Source organism: Heteronotia binoei, chromosome 14 (genome assembly GCF_032191835.1).
Source record: "Heteronotia binoei isolate CCM8104 ecotype False Entrance Well chromosome 14, APGP_CSIRO_Hbin_v1, whole genome shotgun sequence".
NCBI classification, from domain to species: Eukaryota; Metazoa; Chordata; class Lepidosauria; order Squamata; family Gekkonidae; genus Heteronotia; species Heteronotia binoei.
In genome coordinates this window covers 8,514,668-8,535,250 of record NC_083236.1, presented here as the reverse complement: position 1 = coordinate 8,535,250, position 20,583 = coordinate 8,514,668, and the positions used below count along the sequence as shown (strand labels likewise).

The 20,583-nt window shown below is 47.1% G+C and overlaps 1 protein-coding gene across 1 annotated transcript in view; it reads left to right on the top strand.

The window, feature by feature from the left end:
- SEMA5A (semaphorin 5A) overlaps nt 1-20,583 on the top strand; it is a 179,568-nt gene that overhangs the window by 45,568 nt on the left and 113,417 nt on the right. Inside the window, exons 4-5 of the mRNA XM_060253773.1 lie at nt 8,489-8,534; nt 18,409-18,471. Coding sequence (XP_060109756.1) covers nt 8,489-8,534; nt 18,409-18,471 — 109 coding nt within the window. The remainder of the gene's footprint in view (nt 1-8,488; nt 8,535-18,408; nt 18,472-20,583) is intronic.

Sequence of the window (20,583 nt, the reverse complement as noted above, 5' to 3'; positions counted from 1 at the left end):
AGTTAACCAAAGGAGACCAGGACTGTAGAAAACACAGTTTTGTTAAATCAATTTAAAAAGTAAATTTAAACTTATATGCACCCTAAAACGCAGGTGTTGTTTCTTTATCTTCTATAGCATGCATCCAACCATCTGTGAAGTTTCTTTATTTAGAACCCAGTTTTTTGGCCATTGTGTGACAGAGTGTTGGACTGGATGGGCCATTGGCCTGATCCAACATGGCTTCTCTTATGTTCTTATTCTATACTGCCTCTTCAGAGCTGTTCTCAAGGTGACTTACAATTAAAGACAATATTGAAATATTTTAATATTTAAATAATAGTTAATATATTAAAATACTGGATATAAACAGCATAAAACTCTCCACAAAACAGAAGCAGGCTGTTAAAAGCTAGAACCTGTAATTTAAAGCCTGGGGGAAAAGATCTCTTTTAACCTAGTGCCTGAGTGAGGTGCCACCACAGATAATACCCTGCTGTCGCCATATGTGTCACCTTTGGAGGCAGGGCTTAAGAGGCAGATATTAACTGATGGGCTGGTTAGGATGGGAAGAGATGGCCCTTCAGAGAGCGGCATTTTCTTGCTTCTCCTTCCCGTTACTAACAGCGCAATTCAGAGGGGGGGCAGAAAGTCTTTTGGGAACAGACGAGCCGCTACGTGGCCACAAGAAGGGTTTTCACTTACGTTCGATTGGCGCCGCCACAGCAGAGGGGAGTTCTGTGGGCGGGGGACCGCCCAAGCGCCGCTCCATCCAAGGGCAGCGGTGCTTGAGGGCTGTGTCTGAGCATGGGCAGAAGTAAGGCGGAGCGCAGCATTCAGGCGGAGGAGGGGATGGAGTTGGGGGCGTGGCCAGGCTTAGGCGGGCTTCCTGAGCAGTTTGACCCATGACACCCCCCCCGAGAGGCGTAACTTTACGCCTGCAAAAACGGCGGTGTGCCCCATAGGCACTCGTTGAAACCAAAAGCAAAGGTTGCCTCCACTGCTGCGGAAGCTCGAAAACCCCTTAGGGAGCGGCGTGATTGCCTCGCCAACTCCCTTGCGCCTCAGTCTGACGAGCCCCCTCCCAAGCACCCAGTCACGGTCTCCCCCCTCCTAGAAATACTTCCACTCTGCCCTCGCACAACTCAGTTGTTAGGGAGAGGAGCGCGTCGTGGGAAGTTCTGCCGGTGAGCTCCCGGCCATACGGACTCAGAGTGAGGGACAGGCAGGCACATTGGTGATGGGTTTTGCACCTCATGGTTGCTTTGGCAGTATCTGTGACTTGTAAGGGGGAGAGAGAGGTCTCTCCCCCGGGGCTAAATGCTCTTGTTTCCAGGTCTCCACAGGTTCCGGGCTCCCGGAGGCTCTGCATGTGAGGACTGTTGCCCATGGCTGGGTAAGTCCACTATCCCCCCCTGCCTCCCCCTCCCCTTGCTCTTGACCGCTCAGTGTGCAAGCGTCTCTGGCACTTGAACCAGGCAGTGGGCTCCGGCAGGGGGCATCTGCTGAACTCGCTAGCTTGTGCTGCCGCCTGCTCCCTTCCCTTGGTCTGCCCTCTGCCGTGCTCCCAACCCCTAGCAGGGCACGGGGCATGTGTGTGTGGCAGCTGCCCCATTGCGGGGAGGTGGGCCAGATACTGTCCCTTTAAGAGAGCACCCAACTGAAACGCAGCCTGCTCTTCTAGCCACCCCTGCAGGTTCTCTTCATCTCTGTCTCCGTTTTGCAGGTGGGACTCCAACACAGAGGCTTCTGCGTGTGCCGCTCCACCGCCCCCCACTCCCTCAACTGCTTTTGCCCGCTGCTTGGAGTGGAACCCCACCCACGGCAAGACTGCACAGCATGCACCAGGGAAACTGCTGCACTCTGTTCCGGAAAAATAAAGTCTGAGCTGTTCCCTCTGTTGTCTCTCCTGCTTGGCATATGCTGCGCGTTTCTGGGGCAACCCGCCCCCCCGTCAGTGACCTCTCCGAAGGAGTGCCTGGGAGGGTGGGCAGACTTGGGTCTTGGGGGCGGGGAATGGGCTATGAACCGCCACGCTGCCCCCCTCATGGCTGGAAAGGGGAGGGGGGTGCTGCCCCTCAGCCTGCCCAGACTGATGGCCTACCCAACCGCACAGGGCTGCTGTGATCTGGGCACTTTGGGGGGTGGTTCTGAAGTGGATGCATGCCCAGCGGCTTGCACTCTGAGTTCTGCGGCCCCCAGGGGAGGTGTTCCTTGCACATAGTGGAGGGGGGGCAGCAGCAGGGCAACACTGGGAGGGGGTACTCCAGGTGGAGGTGGTGGTGTCTTTTGGACTTGGTCTGGCTGCTCCCAGACACACATTCCAGCCGCTGTCTAGGACATGGAACTCCTGCACTTGGCATTTCCTGCTTGTCCACGCTTCCCCCTGGCCGCCAGCCTGCCATTGGCAGAGTCTCTGACAGCGGGAGGGAGTGGGGGGATTGACGGCCTCTCAGGCGCAGGCTTTCTGCCCCCTTGTCTGGTCACGTGCAATGGGCTGGCCAATCCTGTGGTCCCACGCGAGCCTGCGCCTCCCCCACCCCCGCCTTGGCAGCGGGCCAATGGCATGCGCCTGGGTGGATTCACCATGGCGACAGGTTCTCTCTTGCTCGTCGGGCCCCTCTTCCCTCTCCCAGCATCTCCTCTTTGGAAGCCAACGAGCGATGCTGTAGATCCACCCAAGCCTGAGTGGCTGTCCGCCATCTCCCAAATTTTGTTCCTAGGAGTGTCAGCAAGCTCTCAGGAAAGCCACAAAGAGCAAAGTGGGGAAAGACCCTATCCACTTCTTCTGCCAAGGGAAATGCTGTTTCTATGCTTAAGTATTCAAGTAGATTTCTAAACACAAGTAGCAGGTCTCCAGGGAGCAACTTGTATACCCCTCACTGCAAGCCACCCATGTTCCAGATATATCTCAGCTTTTTCTCCCTTCTTTTCTAAATTTAAATTGCAAATGATTTTTCTTTCTCTCTTGTCGCTTGTCATTCTCTGTGATGGGTATTGCACTTGGAAAGTGGGCAAGGGATTCCCAAACATGAGTAAACTCTCTTCTGCCATTGGCAGGCATCAAAGACAGATCAGCCTATCCCCTAGCTGTCTGCCAACCCCTGCAATGGTTAACATCTTCCCATGGTTTATTGCAATTTGCTAACAGTGTGAGAGACGGAGCTGAAAATACAGATTTTTAAAAGTGAAGCATAGTAGGGAGTTCTTTATCAGAAGCATGCATGGGTAGGGGGAAAATGTGGAACTGAAAATGTTTTAAATAATGGCCATCATGAGAAGTCCTTGTTGTCACATTGGAGAGTATGTATTCTGGTTTTCGTATGCTACAGATTTATTTGCCATTTATGTGTGTGTGTGTGTCCCAGACAGCAGTGGACACAAAATAGCTTTCAGCTGGTTTTTTTGAGGCCAGGAAGCTATCGGTGAAGGAAAAAAAAGGTAAAGTGGAAAACAGCAGATGCTGAACTGCTAGGCTTAATTTAATACAAGCAAGCCTTTCACACTGGAATAACCGTCCAGTCCTGAGTAGGGTCTGAGAGACCCAGGTTTGAATCCTCATCTTGCTGTGGAAGCTCATGGGTGTGATTTTGGACCAGTCACATACTTTTTCTGCCTTCCCCCTTCACACAGTTGTGGTGAGGATAAAAAGGAGGGGAGGACAATAATGTGAGCTGCTTTGGTTCCCACTGTGAAGAAAGGTGGGATACAAATGGATTAATACATATACATATAGCTGAAGACAGAAGGCAGTTAAAAGGTAGCTTGTCGAATGGGAGGGACGGTGGCTCAGTGGTAGAGCATCTGCAGAAGGTCCCAGGTTCAATCCCTGGCATCTCCAAAAAAGGGTCCAGGCAAATAGGTGTGAAAAACCTCCGCTTGAGACCCTGGAGAAAGAGCCACTGCCAGTCTGAGAAGACAATACTGACTTTGATGGACCGAGGGTCTGATTCAGTAGAAGGCAACTTCATATATATAATGGCTGAGGAAGAGAGAATGCGACAGAAAAAGGAAAGAGGTTGCCAGGAGGAGGATACTGGGAGAAAGTGAGGTGCCCCACCAAGTCCTTGAGAATTCCCTACCACTAGGGCTTCTTTGGTAGAAAAAGCCCAGCAGGGACTGATTTGCATATTAGGACACACACCTTGACACCACACCAGCCAGAGCTGTGTTCCTGCACGCTTCTGCTCAAAAAAACCCCTGCCTACCACTGTAGGAATTTGTTTCGTAGAGTTACAGGCACTTTTTTTTAAATCACTGTCAGTATTTTTAAACCCTTCCCCCCCCCAAAAAAAAATATATCACCAAGAAAGGGAGATGGAAGCAAGGTGGTAGTAAACTAATAAAGAAATTGGAAAGTTCCTCAAAATTTAACATTATTAGAAGTTGTCCTAGGCTGAGACTGTATGTTGCTGCTCTGTTGGCACAACACTCATTCCTTTGCTGGAGCCTCATTTCTGTCTGCAAAAGAGGTGTGTGTGTGGGGGGGGGGTGTTCGATTTTTGCTCTAGCATCAGACTCCCACTATGTCTTGCACGTAGTTCCTAAAAGTCCACTGACTCACAGGAGCACTATATATATTGGGGGGTGATAGAAGCCTGTAATGGGGAGGCAGGGGAGTCATCTTCCTCAAGTGTGACTCTGCTCACTAGGGATGGGCACAGAACAGAAAATGCTGGTTTGGTTCACGGATAGAACTGGACCAGTTCGCAAACAGAACCACAGCCTGGTTCACGAACCAGTTTGCGAACTGGTCTGGTTTTTAAAAAGCCCCCCACAGGACTTTGAAGCTACAAAATGGCAGGTTGTCTCTTCAATGTACCCACCAAGTTTGGTCCATATTGGACTGGGGGGCTGAGTTACAGACCCCTAAAAAAGGTCATTCACTGCAATACTTTTCAATGGGATGTCACCTCTGCTGGTTCAGAAGTGACAAAAACTGATCTGGGTGAACTAGAGGCCTTCAACACGCAATATGTTACATGCATGTCAGATTTGGGGGGGATCCAAGTAGCAGACCACCAAGCAAGGTGCCTCCAGGAAACTGCTTTTGGGGGAGTTGTCCAGCGTCAGTTTGAGACACTACAGTGTGGACCTGATTAAGCTACAGGCATCAGACTCCCAGACTACTTCCCCAAGGATCACCCGCATGGCTGCAGGTGGCTGTGTCTTCCTGGGACCAGCCACCCAGCCCTGGTGTCATGATGACTGATTGGGACCAAGCCTTCCATCCTACCTGGGAAGGTGACAGGGACAACCAAGCTTGGCAACTGGGACTCACTGCACAGCTGTGGGAGGGGCACTGGTGGACTAGCTAAGGGAATGTGTGGGAATATGTGGCAGAGGAGAAAGAATGCTTTTTTGGAGGAGCAGCAAGGGGATCCCACAGCCAGGGAAGATGGCAGTTAGCCAAGCCCCCCATGGAAGAGAATACTCCCCAGGCAGAGACTCAAGCTAAGCAGGAAAAAACAGGGTGCTTTTTGTAGGAGCAGAAGGGAGGCCCCACAGCCAGCATGCAGAGAAAAGGGCAGTTTTCAGAACCCACAAAAGTGAACAGTCCACCCCCAAATCAAATCAAAAACATAGAATCATAGAGTTGGAAGGGACCTCTAGGGTCATCTAGTCCAACCCCCTGCACAATGCAGGAAACTCACAAACACCTCCCCCAAAATTCACAGGATCTTCATTGCTGTCAGATGGCCATCTAGCCTCTGTTTAAAAACCTCCAAGGAAGGAGAGCCCACCACCTCCTGAGGAAGCCTGTTCCACTGAGAAATCGCTCCAACGGTCAGGAAGTTCTTCTTAATGTTGAGCCAGAAACTCTTCTGATTTAATTTTAACCCATTGGTTCTGGTCCTACCTTCCAGGGCCACAGAAAACAATTCCACACCCTCCTCTATATGACAGGCCTTCAAGTACTTGAAGATGGTGATCATATCACCTCCCAGCCGCCTCCTCTCCAGGCTAAACATCGCCAGCTCCTTCAACCTTCCCTGATATGACGGTCTCCAGATCCCTCACCATCTTCGTCGCCCTCCTCTGGACCCATTCCAGCTTGTCTATATCCTTCTTAAAATGCAGTGCCCAAAACTGAACACAATACTCCAGGTGAGGTCTTACCAGAGCAGAGTAAAGCAATACCATCACATCACATGATCTGGAAAGTATACTTCTGTTAATATAGCCCAAAATTGCATTTGCCTTTTTAGCCATTGCATCACACTGCTGACTCATGTTCAGCGTATGATCCACTAAGACCCCTAGATCCTTTTTGCACATACTACTGCTAAGACAAGTCTCCCCCAACCTATAACCATGGATTGGATTTTTCCTACCTAAATGCAGAACTTTACATTTCTCCCTGTTAAAATTCATTTAATTGATTTTAGCCCAGTTTTCCAGCCTGTCAAGGTAATCCTGTATCCTGTTTCTGCCTTCTTCTTTGTTTGCAGCCCCTCCCAATTTAGTATCATCTGCAAATTTAAGAAGCATTCCTGCTATTCCTTCATCCAAATCATTGATAAAGATGTTGAACAAGGCAGGTCCCAGGACAGATCCTTGAGGCACTCCACTTGTCACTCCTCTCCAAGAGGATGAGGAGCCATTCACAAGCACTCTTTGGGTGCGATCTGTCAACCAGTTACAGATCCACCTAACGGTAACAGGATCCAAACCACATTTTACCAACTTGTCAACAAGCATAGTATGTGGAACGTTATCAAAAGCCTTACTGAGATCTAGATAAACGATGTCTACAGCATTCCCCTGATCCAGCAAAAAAAGAGATCAGGTTAGTCTGACATGACTTGTTCTTGAGAAAACCATGCTGGCTCTTAGTAATCACAGCCATTCTTTCTAAATGTTCCAGGACCGACTGTTTAATGATTTGTTCTAAAACTATTCCAGGTATAGACGTCAAGCTGATGGGTCGGTAGTTACCCAGATCCATCTTTTTCCCCTTCTTGAAGATGGAGACAACATTCGCCCGCCTCCTATCTTCCAGCACCTCTCCTGTTCTCCAAGAATTCTCAAAAATAATAGCCAGAGGCTCAGAAATTACATCCACAAGCTCTTTTAGAACCCTTGGATGCAGTTCATCTGGCCCTGAGGACTTAGTTTCATTTAAAGAAACTAGGTGTTTATGGATTACCACTATGCTGATCCTAGGTTGGAACTTCATACCCTCCTTATATGTTCTGTTTTTGCCGTGTTGAGCACCGTTTCCCTCAGAAGAGAAGACTGAGGAAAAGTAGGAATTGAGCAGTTCCGCCCTCTCTTCATTACCTGTTATAATTTTACTTTCTTGCCCTCACAGTGGACCTACCATGTTCTTGCTCTTTTTCTTATTCTGAACCCCTTTTGGGTTTTTTTCAGCATCTTTGGCCAGCCTAAGTTCATAGTGAGCTTTAGCTTTCCTAACCTTTTCTCTTCAAGCACTGGTGTCTTTTTTATTTCTCAAGTCTTTAGAGAGCTGTTTATGGATCCACTTCGACTTCTTTAGGCGTTTTCCATTTTTTCTTCTCATAGGAAACGTCTGTGATTGGGCTTTCAGTATTTTGCTTTTAAGAAACTCCCACCCCTCCTGAACCTCCTTCCACCTAAGTATTTCTGACCATAGGATTTTACCCAGCATAGTTCTAAGCTTATCAAAGTTTGCCTTTCTTGTCCAACCTTATAAGTCTGACTACATATAAGTCCTACTATGTGTGGACTTACTTTCTGGTGATTGTAATTATAAGTTTATTATACAATCTTATTATAAGCTTGTAATTATAAGGGGTAAGGGCATGGCCGACCCGCCCACTAGGCAAAGTAGGCATTTGCTTAGGGTGCTGGCAGGGCAGGGGCGCCAAATTCAGCCCCCGTCTTGCCCCCTAGGCAAATCCCTAGTTGCCTCCCCCTTCCTCCCTCCCACCCACCCAATTTTTACTGCCCGGGGAACTGGTGGTGAAGCGCCAGCTCTTGGGGCTCTTTCAATGCTGGCGGCTCCTATGTTGCCCTTCCGGCGCTCTCAGCACTTCAGTGCTGGGGCGGTGGTGGCAAGGACAGCGAACTGCTGAAAAAGTGGCGGCCGCTGTCACTGCTTCCTCCCCAGATCACGTCGGAGGGAAGTGGGGAGGAGGCAGCGGCTGCCACTTTTTCAGTGGTTTGCTGTCCTTCCTGCCGCCACTGCCCCAGCGCCGAAAGGCGGAGAGCGCCAGGAGGCCAACATAGGAGCCACCGGCAGCTTTTCCCACAATCAAGTGTTCGGGTCGGGCCTGGGTGAGGGATAAATTGCAGAACAGAATTGTATTGCTTTCCACAGTGTGGAAATTCGTGCCTATCATAGAGCCAGGGCTGACTGCAGCTCTACCCTATGAAAGTAACACACACACACACACACGATTTGCTCTGGTTTCATGTGTAAAATGGCGTTGAAGGGTCTGGATCTAAAGGAATACAAAGAGCTTTGTCTCTGATTACACCTTTCATAACCTGTAGTTATTTCCCCTTCTTTCCCCCACTTTAGAAACTACCTCTTCAGATTACATCTTGAGGATCTTTCTCTTATTCAGGTAAGTCAATGGTGTTGAGGAAATAAAAATGGTATGTATTAAGGAAAATGCTTTTAAAAATCTCAGGATGGCAGCTGATGTAGTTGGCTTTTTGCTGTACGTGATTACATGTTATTTCTCACTACTCTCAAATCCACTTCTTAGCCCTAATTTTACAGCCTTCTTCCAAGCTATAGCCTCCTTCTCGGCAGTAATGGATTCCACCCAGCACCTTCTTTCCTTTTGTTGTGGAATTGCTGACATGCAGGTTATCTGTGGCACAGAGAGGAGAGGCTTCTCAGCCTGGAGGATTACTAGGTAGAAACTACTCACTGCCTGAGGCCAGAGCCTGGGGCCTTTTCTAGTGGCCTCTGTGTCTTCTAGCCTTGCACAGCTTGTGAGTCACCAACACAGCAGATGTTCCCTTCAGACCCTAAGTAGTCAAATACTGAAGAGACTTTTCATCTTGTCCTTTTCAATGCTTTATTATGCTAATAAAAACAGCTTTCTGAAGAAAATTGAAGTAGAATTATATTTCTACAGAATTAAATCTTGAGCTGGATTTGGGGGCAGAGTTGAGTGTTTTTTTGTGCTAGGATGGATTCTGCAAGAGTCCCACTAGTCCCATGAATTTCCACAGATGTCCTACCTTCTGGGGTACCTTCTGGCCCTACCTTCTGGGGCCACAGAAAACAATTCCACCCCATCCTCTATATGACAGCCCTTCGGGTACTTGAAGATGGTGATCATATTACCTCTCAGCCGCCTCCTCTCCAGGCTAAACATCCCCAGCTCCTTCAACCTCTCTTCATAGGACTTGGTCTCCAGACCCTTCACCATCTTCGTCGTCCTCTGGACTCGTTCCAACTTGAATGTATCCTACTTAAAATGTGGTACCCAAAACTGAATGCAATACTCCAAGTGAGGTCTTACCAGAGCAGAGTAAATCTCTTCACATAATCTAGACACTATACTTCTGTTACTACCACCCAAAATTACATTTGCCTTTTTAGCCACTTCATCACACTGTTGACTCATGTTCAGCGTATGATCCACTAAGACCCCTAAATCCTTTTCGCACAGACTACTGCTAAGACAAGTCTCTCCCATCCTATAACCATGCATTGGATTTTTCCTACCTAAATGCAGAACTTTACATTTATCCCTGTTAAAATTCATTTTATTGGTTTTAGCCCAGTTTTCAGCCTGTCAGGGTCATCCTGTATCCTGTTTTTGTCTTCTACTGTAGTTGCAACCCCTCCCTTTCACTGAGGAACCGCTCTGTCAGGACGTTTTTCCTAATGTTTAGCTGGAAACTTAAAATTTTAATTTCAACATGTTCGTTCTGGTTTGACATTCAGGGGCTACAGAAAACAACTCACTATCCTCTATTTGACAGCCATTCATATACTTGAAGATGGTGATAATAGAATTGTAGAAACATTGAAGGGACCTCCAGAGTCATCTAGCTCAACCTCCTGCACAGTGTAGGAATTTCGCAAATACCTCCCTCCCACACAGCTTCCTGAATTTCTTCTCATAATCTGCCTAATTCACAGAATCAGCATTGCTGTCAGACGGCCATCTAGCCTCTGTTTTAAAACCACCAAGGAATGAGAGTGCACCACCACCTGAGGAAGCCTGTTCCACTGAGGAACTGCTCTGTTGGGAAGTTCTTCCTGATATCTGACAGGCTTGAAAATGGGGTAAAACAAATAAAATGAATTTTAACAGGGATCAATATAAGTTGAGTTGTCTTAGCAGTATTCTGTGCGAAAAGGATCTCGGGGTCTTAGTGGACCATACGCTGAACATGAGTCAACAGTGGAATCACGTCAGGTTGCTGTTCAGCATAACACTCTCAGGAAAGAGTCCTCGCTCCAGAACAGAGGGCCCTGACCACACACATAGGCTCTAGTCTGGAGTAGGCTAGGCAAGGTAATGTACCAATAGCGTTATTTTTATGCCCCCAGACCCTCATGGTGTAACCAATTAAAGCTGTTCTGCTCTCTCAGCAACAATTAAGTCCACCTGGGGGGGGGGGCGGTGACTGAGCAGAAAACAATCAGCACACCAATTAACTGGTATGGCCTTGCAGGTGTTTCTTATCACTACTTGTCACTACATTCCTTTACTCTGAATAAACTCTGCAAAAACCCACAACTTAAAAATTCTTTTAAGGGGAGCAGGCCAAATCTAGACCTTTGTTCACATAAAAAACTATTTGGTGCATGGCTACTGCATTACAATGTCAATGTTCAGTCTTGCCATCTCTTGTTTGACTACGTCCAGCTTACCTTGATTCATAGATCTTCCATTCCACGTTCCAATGCAGTGTTGTTCTTTGCAGCATTGAACTGTTCTTTCACCATCAGACACATCCACAGCTGAGCGTCCTTACGGCTTCGGCCCAGCTGCTTCACTCTTTCTGCGGTTACTTGGACTTGCCCTCCGCTCTTCCCCAGTAGCATATTGGACACCTTCTAACCTGAGGGGCTCATCTTCTAGAGCCATATCTTTTAGCCTTTTGTTACTGTCCATGAGGTTTTCTTGGCAAGGATACTGGAGTGGGTTGCCATTTCCTTCTCCAGTGGATCGCATTTTGTCTGGGTTCTCAGCTGTGGCCTGTCCATCTTGGGTGGCCCTGCATGGCATAGCCCACAGCCTCACTGAACCGTGCAAGCCTCTCGCCACGTCAAGGCAGCAATACATCTATATCCTACTGCTTCTCAAAACCCAACTGAGTTAGGTCTGCCTCTGGTGAGGAGGAGGCTTACACAATAGAACCTCACCTAGCAGAGGGTGGGGCCACAGGTTGTCAAAGTATAGCCAATCCAATTGCGCCCGGGCAACAGAGACAAACAAAAACCACACTTACTCAGCAGAAACTACACTTACAAAAATTACTGTCCCACAAGCAATACGCACCCCCCCCCCCCCAATAGTTTCTGCCCAGCTTAGTTAGTGACTGGATCCTAGAATATGCTGCAGAATTAGCTTCCAAGCTCAGAATGTCTGCAGCAAATTGAGGGATTCCTTTGCAAGCCATTTGATGCAGAATGGGTTCTCCAAAAGACAGAACTTAGCTGACAGAAGTATGTTGTTTCTGTCTTATGTACTAATTCCAAATCAGGGAAATAGTTACACATATTGCACTATTAGGGTTGCCAGCTCCAAATAGGAATGCCAGCCTCCAGGCAGAAGCTGAGGATTCCCTGGAATTACAGCTCATCTACAGACTACAGAGATCAGTTGCCCTGGGGAAAATAGATGCTTTGGAGGGTGGGTTATATGGCATTGAGGTCCCTCTCCTCCCCAGGCTCCATTCCCAAATCCCCAGGAGTTTCCGAACCTGGATCTGACAATCCTATTCTCCCATCCCTCACTAGTGGCCATCGGCAACCTGGCAACCCTAGCTCCTGGTTGCGAAATACCTGGAGATTTTGGGGATGGAGCCTGAGAAGGGTGAGGTTTGGGAAGGAGAGGGACTTTAGTGGGGTAAGTGCCAGAGTCCACCTTTCACAATAGCCATTTTCTACAGGTGAACTGCTCTCTGTCATTTGGAGATCAGTTGTAATTCCAGGAGATCTGCCACCATCTGGAGGCTGTTAATGCTATGCAATATTCACACAAAATGGTGGACATGCATATCAAGAGGGCCGCAATATGATAGTATCAAAATCATCACACCTTGAAAGGGGATTCATTGTTGAGTGTGTCTTTGAGCTGTTCCTGCGTTGAAACCAACCCTCAGCCTATTACTTCATTTGCGGTAGTTATAGCCCCTCCCCTAATATACAGAAGCACATAATTCTCAAGTTTTTGTTCTTTTTTTAAAAGCTGACAAACATTTAATAAAAGAATGACGGGCAGATCAATCCTGAGTCCCAGCGTAGAACTAACATAGGCTGCGTTAGTCAGTTTCCAAAGGGGAGTTTCAGTTTCCAAAGTTACGCCAAGTGGGGAGGGGAAGGGAGCATAGGCAGACGAGCGGGCACAAGAGAGAAGCCACCCCATGCCCGAGCTCACACAAAATGGTGGACATGCATATCAAGAGGGCCGCAATATGGTAGTATCAAAGCATTCCTGGCTCGCTTGTAATTCCTCAGCCACGGCAGCTTCAGCATGGGGCTGTGTCTTAGCCAGGGATTCTCTTAAAGGGACAGTCACTGACCTGCCTCCACACAGACAACGGAGCAGCTGCCAGACCCCCCCCCCTTTGCCCCGCCAGGGGTGGGAATGAGGCAAAGGGCAGACAAGGGGGGTCCTCCTGTGGCATGCAGGAGCTGGGGCGACCACCCCATGCCCAAGCTCACTGCCAGGTTCCAGTGCCAGAGATGCTGTCAATCTGTCCAGCCTCAAGCGAGGGGAGGGGGCAGCAACTTGAGGGTGTGCAATCACATGTACCCATCCGTGTGCAAACACAATTGCATGCTGAGCCTCCGGGGGCTGGATACCTGTTGGGGCTTGGAGATGTTAGCCACGGAGTATAGACTTTGCTCTCCTCCTCGCAAGTCAAATACATCAAATACCTCTACGTGCCTTCTCCGTGCAGCTTCCACCACCAAAGTGCTGCAGCCCTCATGCTAAGTCCACATGGCAGGGAGCTCTGCGGCAGAGTCCTGTGCCACGTGCCCGACCCTACCGGAAGAGTTTTGTGAGGCTGAGGCTGAAGTTTTTCTAGGAGACGGAGAGTGACGATTGGATGTTGAGGAGGGGGCTTGCCCAGCCCAGGGCATGAGGGGATTGGTGAGGCAATTACATGGCTCCCTAAGGGGGTTGCAAGCTTGTGCAGTGGTGGACTTTGTTTTCTGTTTCAATGAGAGTCTATGGGATGCGCCAGCATTTTCGTTGTCATAACTTTATGCCTCTCACAGGGGGCTTTCCCAGGCTGGAAGGTCTTAGGGAGCCAACTAATGCTGGCCACGGCCCTGGGGCCGCCCCCTCTTGCGCTGGCATGACTTTCTCCACCCCGGTTGTGCCACAGGCAGGGCAGGGCACTGCTCCTCCAGCAGTCATGGGCGGGCATACACTGAGGTGCCTGAAGACGGGCGCAGCTCCCATTTGTGCTAACACGGAGGGGGTTAGAGCAGTGCAATTCGAACTTCCGCCCACATAGAAGTTAGTTTGCTCCCAAAGCACTTTCAGCCCCCCCCCCTTAGGATTGTGCTGTTAATAGCTTTTGCCTCTCATTTCATTGCTGCCGTCGGGTTTCTGATGTGCCTGGAAAGGCAATAGCTCTGGGCTCTCCTGGGTTTGTCAGGTGAAAACTTTAAAAGGTTCTACTACAGATTAGCAGGTCATGTTTAGAAAGCAAAATCTTGTCTGTTTTGCCAGAGTCTCAGCTGACAGCAAGGCTTATCAGGGATGTTCCCATGGGAACGGGTCCATCAGCAGACAAAGAACTGATGACCTCAACTTCCATTTAATTGCTGCACTGTCAAGGGGAAGAGTCCTTTTGAAGTAGAGTGATGCCACTATTCTATGTGGAATGAGGCACTCTCATGTCTTTTGGTTGCTGGAATGTTATGATTCATAAAATAACGTTGTACCAGTATGCAATTGAAAGATGCTCCATAAAGGAGAATGGAACGTCGAGACAGTACTTTAAAAAAGCAGATGAGGCTCATGTGCGCATCTTGCAAGAATGGCAAATGAATGTACATGGATCAGAACTGTGCTGCCTTTAACAGGAGCATGAATTGCAGAAATCTGTGAGTCAAGCCTTGACGCAAGCTGATGTGTGCAAATTAAACGGATATCAAAGGAATGAGAGCATGAACCAAAGATGGCTTTTGAAGTAAACCTTTAACACTGGCAGGCGAGGTGGGGTTGGGTCTGACCCAGGATTTAAAGTGTCACCTGTTCTGGACTGCTCTCCTCTGTAATCTGAGGGTGCTCTTGGATCCAGGCTTACTGCTGGATAAACAGGTGGCAGCTGTGAGCAAGAGTGCCTTTTCCCAGCTTTGACTAGTTAGCCAGCTGAGACCTTTCCTGGGCAGAAAAGTTATGGCTCCTGTGACGCATGCCCTAGCGACATCCACATTAGATTACTGCAGTATATATGAGTTTTACACGGAGTTGTCCTTGAAAAGTGTTTGGAAACTTCAGTTGCTACAGAATGCTGCAGCCGGGATGCTGACGGGACTGGGTAGTTGGGATCATATTGCTTCAGTCTTGGCCTATCTGCACTAGCTTCCAATTTATCTCTGAGCACAATTCAAAGTGCAGATTTTCAAAGCTGTATATGGTTAAGAACCAACGTATCTGAAGGACTGCCTAATCCCTTAAACCCATCTGATGATTATGGCCATCTTTGGAGGACCTGCTTTGGGTGCCCCCACCTTCTGAGATCAAGTGGGTGGCAACCCTGGAGATGGCCTTCTCAGTCATGGCACCAAAGTTCTGCAACTCTCTTCTCCCCAAGGAGATTTGTCTGTCCCCTTCTCTTGCTGCCTTCCACCAGTGGAAGAAGAATTTTTGTTTTATTTGGCGTTCCCTTCACAATCCCTCCTTCCTGACCAATATTTTTTCATTTTGTATGTGCTTAACTGTTTTGTATGCACCTTAACTTTGTTTTTCAACTATTTAAAATTTGTTTTAATGATGTTTGTTTGGGGAGGGGGGTCTGATTTTGATGGTTTTTAAATGTAATTTTATGTTGTATGTTTTAAATTGTTAGTTGCCTTGGTGGTCCTTGTATGGGCAGAAAGGCAGGGTATATGAACATATGAAGCTGCCTTATACTGAATCAGACCCTTGGTCCATCAAAGTCAGTATTGTCTACTCAGACTGGCAGCGGCTCTCCAGGGTCTCAAGCTGAGGCTTTTTCACACCTATTTGCCTGGACCCTTTTTTGGAGATGCCGGGGATTGAACCTGGGACCTTCTGCTTCCCAAGCAGATGCTCTACCACAGAGCCACCGTCCCTCCCTTAAAAGGACTGAACATGAACATATGAAGCTGCCTTATACTGAATCAGACCCTCGGTCCATCAAAGCCAGTATTGTCTTCTCAGACTGGCAACGGCTCTCCAGGGTCTCATGCTGAGGTTTTTCACACCTATTTTCCTGGACCCTTTTTTGGAGATGCCGGGGATTGAACCTGGGACCTTCTGCTTCCCAAGCAGATGCTCTACCACTGAGCCACCGTCCCTTATTTTGTAAATAATAATAGAAGAAGAAGATGATGATGACGATGATGATGATGGCTGGGTATCTGAGCATCTGTTTGCTATGCAAAAGGTCCCAGGTTCAACTCCTGGCATCTCCAGTTAAAAAGATTGGTTGACAGTGCTGCCTTCGATGGATAAGTGGTCTTAGTGGGGATAAGGAAGAGTCACCTTTTCAGTCTTTACATTCTAAATGGCTGCATTTGTTACACACAGAATACCTACTGAAGGCTAAGCTAGGGCCAGGTCTAGGACGGAGTTCCTGGGGCCCCCTTCCCACTCGCTCACGCCTGTGTCTCACTGTCTGCCTGTATATCCTTTCCTGGTCTGCTCACAAGCCCTCCTACTGCCCAAGCTCACAGCCATCTGCACTGCCCACAGCCCTTTCTCTGACAAGAAGCATGTGCAGCCACACCTGTGCTAAGCTATACATACTATGCAGAGGACTGGGATTAATTTTAACTCTGAGAGTAAAGGAACCTTTCTTTCCTCCTTCTCTTTCTCACTGCCGTGAGCAGTCCCCTACCTCAGGTGCTCTTACACCACGGTAGCCAGGATTGTCCCGAACAGAGCACAAGTGAACAACCTTGGCTACTCCTGTCAAGTCTGTTATTTTTAACTTACTTAATATTTATATTGTGTAAAATCTAAATTAACGAATACAGAATATTTCAGTGTTGGTCCCCAGGTTTTATTTCATTTATAACTGGAATGTTTTAAAATTCAGACGTTGATACACCATCTTTCAGATAGTGTTTGTAGTACACTGTGGTGCCTATAATATAGTGAGTTCTATGCATCGATGAGGAAGGTTGTAGTGATGACAAGCCATTTATTGAGTACGGCATTTATTGAGTACTCGTGCCTGGCTTTTGACCTTTAAGTTTTGGCTGCGCCTTTTATTTAATTCTGATCAGAATTCTTTCACCTTTTTGATGCTGATGGACCATCATGCATCCAAATGGTTGACCCTGATCCAAAAGAAAATCACATCCATAGGAATTTCCTTGGATGCATTTTATCTATCCTCTGCTTCTGCGGTATTTCAATCCATCAAACGTAGACTACTAGATATCCATTTGCAACGTCTAACTGAGGCAGCTCGGAAAACTTGCTCCCCAAGCTATCTGGGTTTATCCCAGATTCCTGGGCTTTTAGCTCCCTATTTCCTCTATTTAACTGATCCTCACCAAAGAAGAGCATTCATGCTGGCTAGATTTAATGCATTACCATCGGCCATCCTTTTTGGAAGATACCACAGAATCCCCCGCAATCTTAGACGATGCCCTTGTAGTCAAGGAGTCATCAAAACGGTCCCTCATGTTCTTTTGGACTGCCCTTTTTATAGCAGTCCACGTGCAAGATATCTAGATGCACTGCTTTCTGACCATCAAGGTCTTTCTGACAATACCAAGGTTTGTTTTTTACTCCACGGGAAACACAACTTTGTCACTACTCACGTTGCTTGCTTTTTACAGGTTGCGATCCAAATCAGAGAGGCTTTTACTCATGCATAGCCTACTGCTATTTTATGTCATTTAACTTTTGCTGTTTTTTTAAGGTTTTATTATATTCTATAGTGTCACTGTTGGTTTTAAAGTATACTGTATTCTTGTATTAATGCCAAGAAAGGTCTATGGTATGGAGTACAGCATGGTAGGTGGCTGCACTAACAAGACTGGAGAATGGGGCCCACTGGGCCAACTATATACAACACTGGGTTTCCGCGCTAGCACGTGATTGGGTCATTCAAACCAGCAAGGGGCCTGTGATTGGAGCAGGGCAGTCTGGATTTGGATCCTCCTGCCCATTGTTCCCAAGTTCCCAAGCTCAGTCCTTCCGGCTGCAATGAGCCAGGGAGGAACACCATTGATAACATTGACTCTCATACATAACAGTGCCCTTGCATGATCAAATGTGTAGTATGAACAACAAACCACAGCTCACCATTTTATGCCACTTGGTCAGTGCCGGGGGGAGGATTAGCCTGACTCAAAAACCACATTTGGCAGAAAGTGATGGATTTCCACAAACTGGAAATGGTGTGTGTTACTCTAGTAGTTCCATCTCCATGCTTGTTTCTGTCCTGACCTGGCTGGTCCAGGCTAGCTTGATCTCATCAGATCTTAGAATCTGAGCAGGATCAGCCCTAGTTAGGACTTTGATGGAAGACCTCCAAGGAAGTGCAAAAGCAAGCAATGGCCTCTTGCCTTCAAACCCCTATGGGGTTGCCAGAAGTTGGCTATGACTTGGTAGTACTTTGTTCCTACATTCTGCATCCATGCTCCACCCTGGACTTCAAAGTTGTCTCTCACAGGCAGCAGCCGAGATGGTAGGCATGACCACACCAGCACTTCTGAAGAATTATATATCCAATTTTGGGTTGCTTTTGAACCACAGGGTAACAGATTTCTCTCTGGTGTGCCGCCAACTTTAGCAGTCACCTTACAGTGCTTATGGCCTATTGCAAATTCTCAGGGTGGTCCATAAGTGCAGCAAAACTCACATCATATTTAATTGATTTAAATTAATTTAATCATATTTAATGTGAAAAACATGAAAAGTGTTTACAGATAAATAATTTCAAATTAGGGATGAGATCAAATGTGTTCTGGTTTCGTTGGGACTTCATGATCTCTTGCTACAATCTGTGGATTTTACTTGCCTTTGCCTACTTTTACTTGCCTTTGCCTACTAATAATGTTTGGGGTTTTTTGTGCTTTAGGGTGTGGAGTGGCAATGTGATGAAGCTACTAAGAAAGCATGTTACAGTAAAGGCAAATCAAAGGTGAGTAAATGTGCCTTGATCTGCATGGAGAATAGGAACTACCAGCTCCTTCTCATATTTATGCTTCGAAATGAGCTCTGGTCAGTTCAGGGAGACATACTCCAAAGGAAGTGTGTTTAGGGTTGTAATATGAATGCAAGGGAGAAACCAGGTCACACTGACAGCATCTCCTGGTGGGGGTCTTTCTCCATGTATGTCTGTTGCTTCTAGTAATTACCCTTGAGGACTTGCAGAATTTCAGGAGACCATGCAAAAAGATGGGATGCATCTATCTTGAAAAGCTGGAGATTCAGTTTAAGAATGTGCTGGCGGCTGAGAAGTCAGAACGTTCCAAACTTGCAGGATCCTGTGCAAATTGTGGCTTTCTGCTTCCATTGCACTTACAGCCATTAGACATTATCTGGAGGTGATTCTAGTTTTGAAATCCATATTTCCCTATTTCAAATTGTACTTTCTAAGGGGCAAATGTGAGGGATTGTTTGTTCTCAGTTATGCCAATTTTCATGGCTAAGGACTGGTTCTCACGACGCTCCATATGAGGGCCTGCGAAGAATATAAGCCGCTGGCGGGCTGATGGCTACGTTAGTCATATGAGGTGCCATTTGTATGAGCCATCATTTCTTCAGCAGGGCAGTACACATTGCTGCCTTAATTTCTGTGATTGTGGTCGCCATCATGATTATTCAAAGCTTATGCTTTGGGTTTTAAAAAGCATGACTTCCACAAGTACAACTCCCATAGACATACTTTCCAACTCCAGCTTTAGAAATTAATGGAGATTTGAGGGAAATGTCTGAGGAGGGCAGAATTTGGGGAGGGGAGGGAAATGATGTCACATCCTGGGATGTCATGTATAGGTCAAAGGCAAACTCCTGCAGCTCCTGCCTTTCCCACAAAAAAGTCAATTCCTCCTGTCAAAATTTTAAGTTTAAATTTGCTGCTTCATATCGCTCAACCTAACAAACCTCTCAAAATTATCTTCAGGTTTTTCTCAGTGAAGGGGAAAAAAATCCAGTTTGAAAACCCAGAGCAGGATGCTAGCCAAAAGTAGTCCCATCCCCCTCTCAGTCCGCAACCAACTCCACCATCTTTTACAGGCCACTATCAATAGGTTTCTTCTAGAAGAAATGGAAGTCCTAGAGACCAACTTCTGTTTTTCCACGATGCTATATTCCTTCAGGGGAACTGATCTCTCTAGTCTACAGATTGGCTATACTTCTGGTGGGACTCCCGGACTCATATGAAAACTGGCAGCCTTAACACTTAACCTAAATATATATTGGTATGAATATTATTCTGACCTGGATAGGTTAGCCTAGTCCAGTCTTGTCAGATCTCAGAAGCTAAACAGGGTCAGCCCTGGCTAGTATTTGGATGGGTGATCTCTAAGGAACACAAGGGTCATTTCACAGAGGCAGGCAATGGCAACACCTCTGAATGTCTCTTGCCTTGAAAACCTTACAGGTCACCATAGTCCGCTGTGACTTTGATAGCACTTTCCACCATCAGCTGTCAACATAACCACTCTTCTTTCTCTGAAAGTACCCATGGGAAGGTTGTTTGAAATTGTGGGTCAGGCAACTTGGCCTTGGTAACAGTGGAGGGCTGATTTTCTAACAGAATCTAAGTGTTCAAACCGGCAAAGTCTGAGAGGTACTGTGCATTTTTGATGTGGTGTTATCTCCATAATGTGACAGTGCACTCTCCATTTCAAATGGTGTATTGTTTTTTCTGGTGTTGTCCCCACATGAGTATCGCCATACCTGCCGTGCTAGAGAGACTGGAAATTTTTCACATGTTTCCTATGTCATTGTAAAGTTGCACAGTTTTCACAGTGGGATGGGCCTGTGTTAGTTGAGTTAATGTGCCCCATAGGAATGGAATTCTTTGGGGAGGGGGGGAAAGCATATGGAAGAAGGGATGGGGGAATTAACAAAATACAGCCCCAAAATGTAAATATTTAAAGAGCCTGAGGAATTTAAGGTTCAGTTCCTCAGAAAATTAAGTAGAGAACATGGTAAATGGGACAAAAAAAATTCTGAAAAAATTCATGTTTTTACTGTGCAGAGCCCTGCCATTATTGGTCTGGTAGATACACTACTGGTAAATAAA